Genomic DNA, 14,946 nt, shown 5'->3' with positions numbered 1-14,946 from the left:
TGCTTAACGTTGGGGATCAAGTTCTGGAACAACCACGTACATCAACAAATGGCTGAGAATCATTATGGTATGCAAGGACTGCTAGGATATGAGACAGATAGTGAGAGGTTTGATACCCAGCCTACCCCGTTAGTAGTGGATGCATCATATGTAGCACAACATTTTCAGTTTCATAATGTTCATGATAGCTTTCTGGGAAACAATAATTTTCAAATAGGGGAAAGCTCAAGTACTGGGGAAAATAGGATGAATGTATCTGGGAATGATAAGGCAAGCAGTGGGGGTCTGTGTGGTTCTCCCCCAGGGTTCGCGGTGGCTATCCCTTCACAGCCGCCTTCACCCCAATGAGTATATATGCCTGGAATTGCCGGGGGATGGGTACCACCACGGTGATTCAGCAACTAAAGGACCTCATGGGGAAACACAATCCTGATATAATTTGTCTTTCTGAAACAAAAGCTTGCAGTAGTAGAATGAGTAAGATTAGTAGGATGATAAAGTATGGGAATTGCTTCAGTGTACTGGCTACAGGGCTTAGTGGAGGGTTGTTTGTCATTTGGAAAGAGGATGTGGACTTGGATATCTTGCATTGGGAGCCACACAGAACCAGGTGACAAGTAAACTTTCTAACTATCATCATAATGAGTCTTGGTTTTTCACATTTGTCTATGGTAATCCTCTAGCATGTCACAGAAAAAGGGTTTGGGATGAGCTGAGAGATTTGGCTCCGCTTATTCCAGGCCCTTGGTGTCTCTTTGGGGACTTTAATACTATCGCATTTTTAGATGAAAAGGTAGGAGGGAATAGTATTATGAATAAAAGCATGATTGATTTTAATAAGATGATTGATGACTTAGGCTTGATAGATTTAGGATACAAGGGGCCCAAGTTCACCTGGAGTAATAACAGGAAGGTGCATGACCATATTCTAGAAAGATTGGACCGTACTATGGCTACTAATTCTTGGTTAATGTTGTTTCCTAAGATGATTGTAAAACCCCGTGAATGCAACCTCGATCATCTTTCTATCCTGATAAACTTAAATAATGATCTAACTGATGCGAAACATGAAAAGCCTTTTAGATTCTATAACATGTGGTTGCTTGATGATACTTGCATGCCTGTGATTGATAAAGCTTGGGGGTCTATTATGCATGACATGCTTGACTGGAATGTTCTGCATGAGATCAAAGCTACTCAGAATAATCTTACTAGTTGGAATAAAAAGCTTTTTGGCAATATCTTTACTAATATTAAGACTTCTCAAAAACTTTTGAGTAAGGTTTTGTCAAAACCTTTCTCTAAGGAGAACTATGAGGAAGCCAAGAGGCTGAAGACTCTTTTGATGGATTGGTTGATCAAGGAAGAGAGTTTTTGGAAGCAAAAGTCAACCAATCATTGGATCAAAGATGGAGGGAGGAACACTAAGTTTTTTCATCTTTCCACTATCTATAGAAGGAGGAAAAACATAATAGAAAAACTCAAAAATGATGAGGGAGAGTGGAGCATTGGTGAAGAAGAAGTAGAAGTCAATGTTAATGACTATTTCATCAATATTTTTGCTTCTGATTCTCCTGAATCAAATGAGAGTATTCTTGATATGTTTTCCCCATGTATAACAGATAAGGAAAATGATTTACTTACTGCTGTACCTACCAAAGATGATATTTGGAGAGTTGTCAAGAAGCTTGGGAGTCTTAAAGCCCCTGGACCTGACGGATTCCAGGGGGTGTTCTTTCAAAAGTGTTGGGACATTGTTGGAACTAGCATTATTGCTTTTGTACAAATTTTTTTCATATCTGGGATACTTAATCCCTCGTTCAATGAGACTTTCATAGCTTTGATATCCAAGATTTTGAACCCAGATCATATTTCCAAATTTAAACCTATAAGTCTATGCAATTTATGTTATAAAATTATTTCAAATTTTTTGGCTAATAGACTTAAGTGTCATATTAATAAAATTATTTCTCCTTTTCAATGTGCTTTTATCAAAGGGAGAAATATTGGGGATAATACTGGGTTAGCTTGTGAGCTTTTTCATAATATGAAGGTCATGAGAAATAAGAAACATGATGACTGGGTTGCCTTGAAGATGGATATGGCTAAGGCCTATGATAGAGTGGAGTGATATTTTCTTAATAATGTTCTAGTCAAGCTTGGATTCAGTGATAGATGGAGGTCTCTGATTTCCCAATGTCTATCCACTGTGTCTTTTCAAATGTTGTTGAATGGGTCCCCTCTAAATAAGTTTAAGCCTAAAATAGGGCTCAGACAAGGGGACCCTTTGTCTCCTTATCTTTTTATTTTGGTCTCTGAGGCTTTATCAAGAATGATAGCCAGAGATGAACAAGAAGGCAAGATACATGGTATTAAGGTCAAGACAAGGGGACCTCATTAGATGCAAAAAATTACAATTAAAAATGGTAAAGTTGTTTTCAATTAAAACAAACACATTTATATGAGAATGCAAAGAAGAAGGTACGGAGTCTTTGAAGATAAGGGCAATAGGGGACGCAAAACATGTTTTTTTTAGAGTAATGACAAACTTGTAATAATTCTTTGTTTTTGGAGTCTGCCCAACACAAAATGGAAGGTGCCCATAGCGAGTACCATAAAGAAACAAGATAAAACTAAAATTTTTAGGCACCCTAATGAACTTGTTAGTAGATACTAAATGAACACACAACTAGGTACATACTAATTGAAGTTAATAAGGCACCCCGATGAACTTGTTAGTAGATACTAGGGTGTGGAGAAGCCTCCTGACTATGCATCTTTCTTTTGGAAAGGGATACATAGGGTGTTCAATCTGATTAGTGGAGGGTTGGTATATATGGAATATCAACAATGGGAATACCACCTCAGTTATGAGGGATCCATGGTTAATTAGCAATGGTAAGCCAAGGACCCTCCATGAATTGGGGGTGGTGAATCCTCAGCTTCAGGGCATGCATGTGGCTGACTTGTTCAAGGAGAATGACTCTGGTTGGGATCCAACCAAACTAGACACTCTTTTTTACCCTTTTATGTCACAAAAAATCCAAGAAGTTCTTATTAGACCTACTGGGGCTGGTAAGGATAAGATGGTTTGGTGTGAGGATAGGACTGGTATTTTAACTGTGAAATCAGTGTATACATATCTTCATAAACATGAGTGGGAAAGACAATCTTCCAGTTTCAATTCCAGTACTATCAAGATAATATGGAAATCTAAGTTGCCCGCTAATACTCAAATGTTTTTGTGGAAGCTGTATATGAGTGCTCTGCCTATGGGGGATAGGCTGGTAGGAAGGAAGATACCAGGGGGCCTCTCTTGCCCCTTCTGCTTCAAAACTCTGGAAACTGACCTGCATTTGTTCTTTGAATGTGATTGGTCTAAAACTGTTTGGTATGCATCTGAGCAAGGTTTAAGAGTGGATGATCCTGGGAAGGGGTCTATCAAAGAGTGGGTGAGCAAGTTTATGAAGTAGTGTCAAAGTGTTGATGAGGAGAAGGCACAAGCAAGAATTTTGGCATGGTACCTCCTCAACAACCTTTGGAAAACTAGGAATGAGTTGAAGTTTGAGGGAAGGCATCAGAATAGGGAGAGGGTGATTAGGAGAAGTAACATGGATGCTATGAGATGTATTCAGGCTTATGCTAAAGAGAGTTCTGAGCTATCTAGCCTTGATGCAGATTTACATTCCAATAATATTTTTAATAGCATACATAGTGACTGCGTTATTATCAGGTTTGATGCTGCTTTCTCACAAGGGACAAGATGGGCAGCAGCTGGATGCGTAGCATGGGATGATGTAGGTAGCATAGTGGGTACAGCGACCAGGAGGTACAAAGCCAGAACTGCTGAAGAAGTAGAAATGGTAGCGGCAGAGGTTGCTGTGATTTTGGCCATCTCAGCTGGATGGAAAGAAGTCAGATTTGAAGGGGATTGCTCAGAGGTGATCAGAGCCTTGTCTGGCCACACATGTTTATGGGCCTTGGAAAGCTTGAGAGCTTCAGTAAACAATCTGTTGTTGTCGTTCAATTCTAGTAGTTTTAATTGGGTAAGTAGGGAGTTGAATGGGGATGCTCATGAGTTGGCATGATGGGCTCACCATCAACTGAACATGAGTTATCTTCCAAAGTGTATCCTGGAACTGAATCTAGTACCTATGGTTTTATAATTTCGTAATATATGGGTGATGTTTATCGAAAAAAAAAACCAAATTTTCTTGAAAACTCCATGCTGACTAGGATTCCCAGTAACAAAGTTTGCACCCCCATCCAATGTTGTTTCGTTAGGATTCTTTTTCCTCCATCTCAAGACTTTTCATTTTCCCTCCATCTAGTTATTAATTTGACTCTTTAAAACAAAATAACAAGAAAAAATAAACATTTGGCTCCCGGTAAAATTTTCTCGAGCAAACATCATTTAATCTCAATATTACTAAACACCCCAGACGAAAAATCTAGGCTAGTTTTTTTTTAATTTGCATTCCCTTTTTGTTCATAATATGGATGAGTATATTATGTTCATTTATTTTCTTGAACTTTCATCTCTATTCTACTTAAATAATTAAGATTCAAAAACACGCAACATTTGTTTTTACCAATGGCAAAAGTACCAGGTGATTTTACAAATCAAGATTGAGGGGAGGGGAGAAACTGAAGGGAATGAAGTTGATAAAAACAACTAAACTAACGTAGAACTCAGAGTTGAGAAGCCTGCAATGAAAATATTGTTTAGCTTTGTTAAGGACCCCATTGAATTTTATGCAAGATATGGAAAAGAGATGATATTTGGTATTTGTAAAAGAAGCAGTTCGGAAGATGATAATGGGGTTTGTTTGCATGAAGGAAAGGCTAGACACATATCACAAAGTTTAGTTAATATGTGTCCAGTATCAAAAACAAATAGCAAAGCTAGAATTACATGAGCTCTTCGCCTTGATGAAGAGTGAACAATAACCTATGTAAACATGGACGGGAGTGTAAACTTTGTTAGTAGAAATCCTAGTCAGCATGGAGTTTTAAGGAAAAAAATTGGGTAACACATCAGTTGGTGTTTATTTGTTGGTACAACTGTTGGTACATATAGTATTACTCGTACTATAACAAGCCTAGTGCCTTATGTTGTACCAATTTGTTTAGCTACAGACAAATGACACACGCACATGGCTGTACTACTGGTTGGGTGGTACTAATTTGAGCAACAATGTAATCCGAAGGGGATTTTCCAATTGTTAGTTTCTGAATGTAAACTTACAATGATAAAAAATGTAAAAAACAATCAGACAGATTCAGAACAAAAAATATAATGTACGTATGATGGAAATCATCTCTTGGAATGAGAGAAAATCTGTTGGGTCCCCAAATCTGAAACTAGATTTTGTACTTCAGGTTTTTCGGACAGTTTCACAATGAAAAGCTAGAAACTACAATCCCAGAGTCCAGCTAATCCCAATAGAACAAACTAAAGTTCTAAAGAACGAGATTCTTTCGAGGTCCACAATGGGGCATTTTAAACATGAACAAATAAATAACACGAGATGTCCACCATTTGTCATGCCCTTAAGTTTCAAATGATCTTATTCTTTGTACTTCCTTGAAGCTGCTGATCCTTCTGAAGCCATAGGTTCACTAGAATTGAATCAAAGATGATCTACACCAGTGAACATTGTAAATCATGGGGTAAACTCCGTTCTTTTAGTTAAATCACAAATAACAAGTTGATGGAAACGAGGAACCACCTGGTTTATATGAGCAGCCACACAAGGAAGAACTAGCAACCCTGATTCACCCATAGCAACATGAAGCTGTTCCACAACTGCAACCATTACAGGCAAAGTTTTCTGCAAAGACATGCTCATATACGAAGGTTTAAAAATCAAACAAGAACTTTCTTGCAGACTAGTGAACATATATGGTATGGAGGGAGATGGAATCATGTTTAATAAAGCCCAGCGAAAAAGGCATTCTAATCTAAAAGAGTTGATGTGATATGATGATAATGATAATGATATACTACCATATGTTTATACTTTCAGACGATAATAATCAACTAATTCAAAAGTTAAAACATATCAACTAAACTAAAGAGGCAAGGATATCTTGGCATTCATCTTTGAAGAGTGAACTTTCTGCTATCTAATGTTTCTCCCAGATAGGGCTCATTTCTTAAGATTTACAACAAACATTCTGTACTCTATTTCCAGACGCATTTGTTCTCTATTATAATTAGGTTTAACACAAACAAACACATTACCAGGCTTGATAAAGCCAGCCACACTAACTTTTAATGGTCCACTATTCTAAAATTCGGGATATTTTATAGATCTGGGCTACCACGAGGATATCCCTATAGGACGCCAGCCGAGACCGTTGGATCCGAGATCTAACGGTCCGAAAACAAAAAACAAACCCATATTCTCTCTCTTCCTTTTTGTTTTTGATTTTCGGACCGTTCTCGAAACCTCTTTGTACGTGTCGACAATCTCTGATTTTATTATATTTTTCATTAATTTATGGACATGAAACTACCACTTTACCCTACAAAAAGACAAAATAAAAAAATAAAACAAAAAATGGCATGAGTTGTAATATTCGTGTTTAGAAAGGGGTAAAATTGGGAAAAAAAATTAATGACGTGATGAAATTCACTGTTGAAGCCCTCGTTTTCTTTAAAGAAATTAGATTGTTGATATTTCACAGGTTTAATCCAAAATACCGTAAATTGTATCAACTCTTGGGGAAACCTGATATATACAACGATATTTTATACACCGAATCTTGAATTTTTCCACAATGATGCTATTTTTTATATAGAATATATCAGTATGTGCTGACCTGGCTAGCAACAAGTACAAAAGCACGATAATTCTCTTTCTTGGCAAAAACCGATATTTTACCACCCAGAGCAATTGACAAGCTCTGTGCTACAAGTGTGTTGAATGCTAACAGGATAAGATGCAGAAACCTACAATAAGTTCATATAACACCCACTTTAATAAAAGAATATAGCGATAGTAAAGTAAAATTTAAAATAGAAATTTTCATCTCTATTTTACCTAATATTAAACCAAAGTAATTTCTGCTGAGCATAAATGTGTTAGTGCATATGGGGAAAATGTATACTACTGTAGGAAAAGTGAGATAACTGGACATAACTGATGTCATGATAATGTCAGCGAATAACTGATGTCATGATAATGTCAGCGAATACATAAGATCCACATGTGATCCCCTATTTTATTATTATTATTTTTTTCTCTTTATGGTTTCCTTCTAATTTTTGGATAAAGGGTCTGCTAAGAAACTGTCACTCCTAGGCCAAGAACAGTTTTAGGAACCGTTTCAAAGAAACACCTTTTTGTGAGCAAGGGGAAGATCCTCACATGCCTTGGTAACGAAATATAGATAGGAAAAACACCTCTAAATTGAAGTTCATGATAAGTAAAGATTGATGATTAAGGAACATACATTCCCATGCCAACAGCCAGGAGGAATGCTGCTGGTTTCACCATCAATAGCAGTGACCTTGACTTGCTCACTTGTATCCATGGAACCTGGCATAAAAAAATCATTGACACTTTAATTTTGATCAGTAATCAAAATGATTGAAAGAAGAACTAAACAAGCTATAAACTGACTTCAAAACAGATTTAGTTGCAATAGTTTTTCAGAAACTTAGCAACTGGGTTATTGTTTGACTGAATACCAACATTCCCAAGCTTGAATGAATCAACAAGTTTAAAATCAATCTCCAATACCTGGACAAATTGACAGTCTGCTACGTGAAAGTGTGTTAATGATGTACTAGGAATCAACAATTTGGTAACTATAGTATATCACAGAATCACTGTTATGATTAGGTTCCCATTTTCACTACTTTAGTAACTTTTGATTATAGTATTTAGTAAATCTTTTCACTTCAATCAGTTCTTCTGATTGGCACAGGATCCAGTGTTATTAAGTCACCAATTTAATTATATAAGGCCTTTATCCTCACAAACAGGTGGTGACTATTGTTTTGTAAACTAACATAATGGGTTTTTTAGGTTTTGGTCTTACTATTAGTTGGTTTATTAGGCTTTTGTCCAGAAAAGCTTAAATATTAGTCTTTAGTCCTAGTTCCGGTAATTGACCGTCAGTCAACCCAGTTGACTGTGGGTACCAAAACATAAAAAGCCCCAACATAATTTAGGTTGAGTACTAAGGGTTTACCACCATTCTTCTTTTTGATAAACTAGAGTTCCTCCCTTAACAATTGGTGTTCATCTTTATTTCTTGCTTGCGTGAGTAAGGTTTTCATCAGTTAAACATGTAGATCCTTGGACCTAAAGTTTTCAATATATTTGCATGACCTCAAACACACAATAAGACCATTATATTAACTTGTCATTAATTAACCTTTTATATATGTCAAACCTCCGCCCTTAACGCATAAAAAAAGGGGTATCAATCAATAGTTAGCCCTTAGCATAAGAGAAATGGTAAGTTTCTAACAGTTGGAGAAAAGAAATATAAAGTCCCCCGTCATCATTGTCCAATACAACAATTAAGTTGCAAGCCTGAAAACTTTCAACATCGTGTACCAAATACAATGCCCCAGAGATTGTATTGTCAAATAATCTGAAAAGAAAATAGAGGAAAGAAAAAAGAACTATGATTGCAATCTTACAAGACTAAGGAGGACAGCACTAATCATTGAGAAGAGTTTACGGTTCTGGTCAACATATTCTCCCACACCTACATTGCAATAATAACCAGGTCAACAATAGGTACTGCATACAGTTTCATTATGCAGTATAAGTGTATAACCCCCTCCCCCTTTGTATCAAGAATACCCCAAAGAGAACACAAAATGCCAAATAGAGTTCTCTTCCAGCCATAGGTCCTCCCAAAAAGCATGCTCACTACCCTCTTCAAAATCAAGGAGAATAATTTATATAAATGAAGTCCCTTCAACACACATCTCCACATGCTACACGCATAGATGGGCCGCACAGGACCACTCTACCAACCAAACTGGGTTCCATCAAATATTCAACATGACGAGTACTTACTAAATGTGTAACTACAATCCTTTGTGTTAAGAGGATGTAAAGAAACTTCCAGTATGATTTTAGAGAGAAGAAAGAGAGGGAGGGAGAGGCTTACCTTTGAAGCAATCTCGAAAGACCTACGCAATAGATTATCATGTGCACAGCACATGCATAATGCTACAGCTAGAGTTTATCTTTTATTCTATTTCTATTTTAAATCCTTAGTTAATTAGAATTAGACTAGCTTCTATTTTAGTTTCCCAAGTTCTATTATGATTAGGATTTGTTAGCTAGTTCTCTATATAAGCAGATGTAAACCTTAAGATTGGGGGACTTGATTATTATTATTGAATTAAGAGAATTCGTTTTTATTCATTAAACCCTAGTTTTGGGTATTTTTATACATTGTGTATCTATTGTTCTTGCTTCCGCGACAAAGATACATCAAATTGGTATAAGATTTTTAGGTTTTTCCTGGTTTGCTCGTCATGGACACTCAACAAAGAGGATGCGGACGACCACCAGCAGTAAATACACGACTACATCGTGTAGAAGAAGCACTACAAGGTAGCAAGATGGAATTGCGAGAGATTAAGGAGATGTTGTCGCAAATCGTACCTGATTATCGACGCATACGCGAACTGTTAAAGAACAACTTCGTGCCAAGGGATGAAGACGATGCCCCTAGTGATCACGGTTTGCATAGTTCCAGTTCGATGTCGATGTATCGCGACCCTCCAGCACCTCGCCAACATAGCCACGCACCTTCTAGACCACATTCACCCCCAGTTTCTAGCGATACGGAACGTATTTCTCAATGGGTGGCTGCTGCAAACCCCCACAATCACAGCATATCGAACCCACCATCTCCAATTCGTGGAATTCAAAGTCCCTACCACACCCATGAAGTTAGAGAGAGAAATCATAGCACTTACAACAACAAAAATCTTGATTTTGAAGGAGAGGGAGAAGATCTAAGAACTCACCACCGCCAAGTTCCGAATTTGGTTCCTCCAAATCAAGTTGCCAACCACCACCATCAGCGCAATCAAGGAGGTCGCCAAGAAAATCAGCAAGCTTACCTCACAGATCAAGCTTTTGCTCCAAAGGCAGATCGTCTTCCATAGCCAGTTCGTCGGGGAAGAAGACCTCTTCCTTCTAACTCTGTTCGTGAGATTGAAACCTCAAATTGGGCTTCTACTGACCAAGCCCAATATGCTACTAGCACTGGACCAGGTTCTAATTTTGCACATAATTTCCAACGGTGGGCTTATCTAGACCAGGCCCAAGGCCGCGCACAACATGCTTTCCGGCCCAATCCTAATGGTCACACCCACCAGAATATTAGACGCCACCAAGGTGCTACCACAGCCCGTGGTCAACGAGCTTCACCACCAAGTTCTCCACGACAAAATCGACGACAGCCCCCACCGCATTGCTCCTGATTTTGATCCACCTGATCCTTCAGACTTCTCATCTAGTCCATCACCACCTCGTCGCAATGGGAGAAATCGGAGAAATCCAAGGCATCGAAATTTTCAACACCCCCCAGGTAATTTTGATATTAACCGGTTTATTGAGCGATGTTATGTGTGCCAGACAGCGAAAGGTAAGCACACTAATGCTGGTTTGTATACTCCACTTCCTATTCCCGACAAACCTTGGGTTGATGTCTCCATGGATTTTGTGTTAGGTTTACCACGTTCTACACACGGAAAGGATTCTATTTTTGTGGTTGTGGATCATTTCTCCAAGATGGCTCATTTCATTCCTTGCACTCGTACTACAGATGCTACACAGGTTGCTCATTTATACTTCCGTGAGATAGTTCGCTTGCATGGTTTACCTCCTCGACTATCACTTCGTGAGAGATGTCAAGTTTACTAGCTATTTTGGAAAACATTATGGAAGCTTTTAAAAGTAAGCTCCATTTTTCTGACCTTCCACCCACGGTGATGGGCGGACCGAGGTTGTAAATTCGTAGTTTGGGTGACCTATTGAGGTGTTTGATTGATGATAATCCCAAATCTTGGGAGTTTGTTCTAGCACAAGCGAGTTTGTTTATAATAATTCATCAACCGTTTCTGAGGCCTTTCTTCTTTCATGATTGTAAGCGGCATGACTCCTCTTCTACTTTGTTCTTGATCTTGCTCTTATTCCATCGACCGTTCTGTTTGTGCTTCGCAGAGGAATTTGCTTCCCGGATTCACCTTATTCATGAGGATGTCAAGAAGCGTTTGGAAAAATCTTATGCCATGTACAAGACTAATGCGCACAAACTGGCTTTGTGACTTTTCGAGGTTGGTGATTTGGTGATGGTTTATTTGAGAGAAAAGAACGCCGGCCTTCATCTCACAAGTTAATGGTGCGACGATTTGGCCCATTTCCCATTGTGCCATGGAGAAAATGAAAATGCTTATGAATTGGACCTCCCTCGAGATCGCATATATCTCGCGACTCATAATGTAGCGGATCTCACTCCTTTTGTTGGCGATAGTATTCCACCTATTCCCCACATGTCGATCATAGTGTTGTTCCGCGCTTCTGAGGATCATCGGATTGAAAACCGTCATTGATGTTTCTACTACTACGACTTCGCCGAGGTACTTATGATCGTTATTTGGTAAAGTGGTGTGACCGTCCATTTTTCGAGAAAATTCATGGATTTCGATCTTTCGCATTTCAACTCATGGATCCTACTTTCTACCGAAGTACAAGGACTTAATCTCGAGGGGCGCTCTTCGAAGGGTTCGGGGATTGATGTGAGGGCGCTAATAGATTATCATGTAATGCAACAACACATGCATAATGCTTCTGACTAGAGTTTATCTTTTATTCTATTTCTATTTTAAATCCTTAGTTAATTAGAATTAGACTAGCTTCTATTTTAGTTTCCCAAGTTCTATTATGATTAGGATTTGTTAGCTAGTTCTCTATATAAGCAGATGTAAACCTTAAGATTGGGGGACTTGATTATTATTATTGAATTAAGAGAATTCGTTTTTATTCATTAAACCCTAGTTTTGGGTATTTTTATACATTGTGTATCTATTGTTCTTGCTTCCGCGACAAAGATACATCAATTCAAGATATAAACATAAAAGACACAAGCTCCCTAAAACTTTCGTTTTTAAAAGTGGGGAGAAATATCCAAGATCAAAACTGAATAATTGCTTTTCAAAAGCAAGCAGGTAATAAAAATAAGAATACCTTCCCCAGAACAAGAGGAACCAAAAGTGTGATAAGCAGGCTTCTAAGTAGTTGTTCAGTTGGAACAGATACGCCAACTCCATCCGCTATGAATTTTGATAGAGAAAAGGGAACCTAATATGAAAGGGTACTTTCAGAATACACTCATAGCAACTCCAACAAACATGCAATGTTTTAAACACCAACATATGTTAATAAATTAATAATTCACGAATTTTTCGATTTTCTCATCTACGCTCTCATCAATATCAGGTGAAGAGGTGCCATTTCACTTTTTTCATTATGAAAAAAGTAAATTCTACAACTGGAATCCAGAAACAAAGTGCTTCAAAGACGTACCATAAAAATACCCAACAGATTAGATATCACTGTCATTGCAAGAGCCAGAGCAGAGTTTCCTCCAACAAGCTGCATTTCGGGAGCAATTTGTAAAACATGTAGGTTCACATTTAAATGCAGCTAATAGATAAGAGTATGACCAGCATACCTGTGTCAATGCTACTCCACTTGACAATGTCGTCGGCATGCAGCTAAAAATAGCTAGTCCTACAGAAGTTCAGTCTACGCATCTCAACAAATTGTGAAAAATCAAATACTACTTAAACGAAGATACACTCAGTAAACTTATTAACCATATACATACCTGTGACAAATTCTTGAGGCGCTAGTTGAAGCAGCAAAATAAGCTTTGAAAAGAATGGACTGACAATCAAAATAGATATCTGCAAAGAAAACCAAGAATATCATGATAGCAAACATACTAATGGCCATAAATAAAAGGCGGATTTTTTTTTATTTATTTAATTGATTATTATTCTTAGCCAGGGGCAATCGCATACTTCCTATGAGTTTCTATTTATAGTGTCATAGCCTGTGACACTATAAATAGAAAGTTAAAAGATTTAAGTGTTTAATTTTCGTGACTTGACTATTCATATAATCATGTTATGAATTTATGATGAACTAATTACAGAGGAAATCATTCTTCATAGGCACACTGAGTCTGTTTGAGGTTTCTTCTTAATTGAAATACAACCACTTTCCATTCATTCTTATCAATAGATTCAAATTGCATAATTGATACCCAATGTTAATATGGATTCAAGCTTCATGCTTCTTGTTGAGATGTTTAGTGTAGTCCCACATGAGAATTTTAAAGCCTTGCAGTATGGCATAAAAGTTTCTGGGTCTCTCCACTCATCACCAATTGGTTTTGCCCATATTTAAGACTTCTGAACTAGAATAAATCATGCAATGTCATCATGAGTCCTGACATGATCAAGATGTACAGATGAAACACAGAAACAATTCAGCCCCCAAAACAAACAACGCTAGCTATGTCCTACTTCCAGTCGTGAAGGCTTGTATATGGGCTTACACAACACGAAAGTAAACCAGCCATGGAGATAGATCCTTTCAGGCACAAAAAAAATTAAAAATAACCACTTTAAGCTGACTCACATTATCTCTATTGACAAATGAACAATGGGAAAACAACTCTCTTTTTTTTAAGTAAAATGTCTGCAAAATGAAGTATTTTCCATAAAAATTGACTAGAGTAAAAGAATTGTTACAAAGAACATACAACAGACAGAAGGCACATAAGGAATTTGAGGTCATACTAGCCCAAACAATCCTATGGGCCATGCTTCTGCAGCAGCTCCGATTTCCTCGGTCCGCAAAGTTAGCCCTTTATCATTATGTAAGGAAGACATATCCAGAAGTTAGGCTTAAAAACATTTTTTGGAAAAAAAATAGATGGAAGAAGAAGAATATAGCAGCACAATTGATATTCGAAATCATACCTGAGATAAGAAAAATACCGAAAGTGCTAAATTTTGACATGGAATATTGATGCGCAAGACAACCAAGTCTTGGACTTGTAAACCCTAGAGCAACTCCACTGACAAGAGCTGGTAAAAATTGTCAATAAAGCAACAGTAAACAAACTTCAGAAGTACTATCTGCAATTTCATAGGAATAAAGAAAATAAACAAATCAAGATAAAAAAGTTATTCAAAATTAAAAAAAAATTATAAAAAGGTTCAAAGAACAATAAACATTTCAGTTTGAACATAGCCCAAAACAATCTAACAAACAGAAATAACTAGACATAGAGTGGTGTACAAGGTTACTCATCTATAGGTTCTGCTCTCACTTCATCAAAACCCTTAATTCCAACCATTCTATTCCTCTTTCGCTTTTAAAGTCCGAAAAACATTATATGAACATTACTAAGACCATCACTTTTTTAGCTCCCGAGCATCATCATTCTTCGTAAACAATCTTTAAACAATGACAACCACTTGTTCATTTATTTGTCTCTCATTAAGATCATTCATTAATCACTGCCTTCTTTTAGTCTAAAAACCCACCTCTCTACTATTCTCATTTCTTCTCAATTGCTCAAACATCTCCAGAAAGTATACTTCATTTCACTCCTTCCAAATTAATGTACCTCAAGATTATACATTCCAAACTAAATTGCAATCATTTACTAAAGTGGTTACCAATTCCAAGTCTTAGTATACTGATTTCCATTACCACCCACCTGAAAAGTCAACCAAAGTGAGAAAAGTCAAAGGCATAAACACTAGTTATTGTGAAGTGAAAAAAAGACCACTACTGGCTTTGGTGAACCGGAGTTTCTGATTAGAAATGAAGGACAATTTTAGAAAATTAGATGGTTTTTGTTGTATGAATTTTAGGG

The 14,946-nt window shown here is 37.3% G+C and overlaps 2 protein-coding genes across 6 annotated transcripts; one reads left to right on the top strand and one right to left on the bottom strand.

The window, feature by feature from the left end:
- The first annotated feature begins 2,870 nt into the window (after positions 1-2,870).
- LOC147499144 (uncharacterized) lies at positions 2,871-3,473 on the top strand. Its single transcript, XM_086563427.1, has one exon. It carries the CDS (start codon positions 2,871-2,873, stop codon positions 3,471-3,473), a length of 603 nt encoding a protein of 200 aa, XP_086419553.1.
- A 1,806-nt stretch (positions 3,474-5,279) lies between these two features.
- On the bottom strand, positions 5,280-14,946 carry LOC147499143 (putative sodium/metabolite cotransporter BASS4, chloroplastic). 5 transcript variants are annotated; one of them, XM_086560935.1, is made up of 13 exons: positions 14,747-14,946; positions 14,042-14,149; positions 13,859-13,926; positions 12,880-12,958; positions 12,724-12,782; positions 12,576-12,644; positions 12,237-12,350; positions 9,142-9,163; positions 8,663-8,730; positions 7,462-7,547; positions 6,829-6,958; positions 5,733-5,834; positions 5,280-5,644 (listed from the first exon to the last, which is right to left on the bottom strand). In XM_086560935.1, exons 1-13 carry the CDS (start codon positions 14,775-14,777, stop codon positions 5,561-5,563), a joined length of 1,020 nt encoding a protein of 339 aa, XP_086417061.1. In that variant the 5' UTR covers positions 14,778-14,946; the 3' UTR covers positions 5,280-5,560. The 5 variants fall into 5 exon arrangements, with proteins under 5 accessions (XP_086417061.1, XP_086417063.1, XP_086417060.1 ...); XM_086560937.1 differs by having other exon boundaries at positions 14,042-14,200; positions 14,788-14,946; XM_086560934.1 differs by having other exon boundaries at positions 14,788-14,946.

Source organism: Coptis chinensis, chromosome 5 (assembly GCF_015680905.1).
Source record: "Coptis chinensis isolate HL-2020 chromosome 5, ASM1568090v1, whole genome shotgun sequence".
Lineage (NCBI taxonomy): Eukaryota > Viridiplantae > Streptophyta > Magnoliopsida > Ranunculales > Ranunculaceae > Coptis > Coptis chinensis.
Note: the sequence above shows the minus strand (reverse complement) of the source record. Positions and strands in the feature narration are given on the sequence as shown.

Bases quoted from the DNA above. Each gene is read 5' to 3' on its own strand.
- LOC147499144 (XM_086563427.1), top strand. From the start codon at position 2,871: ATGAGGGATCCATGGTTAATTAGCAATGGTAAGCCAAGGACCCTCCAT.
- LOC147499143 (XM_086560934.1), bottom strand. From the start codon at position 14,824: ATGCCTTTGACTTTTCTCACTTTGGTTGACTTTTCAG. The intron at 6,959-7,461 runs GTATGTTCCTTA...AACTTATTGTAG, and splicing joins CTGGCTGTTGGCATGGGAAT to GTTTCTGCATCTTATCCTGT. The intron at 5,645-5,732 runs GTGGTTCCTCGT...TCACTGGTGTAG, and splicing joins TGGCTGCTCATATAAACCAG to ATCATCTTTGATTCAATTCT.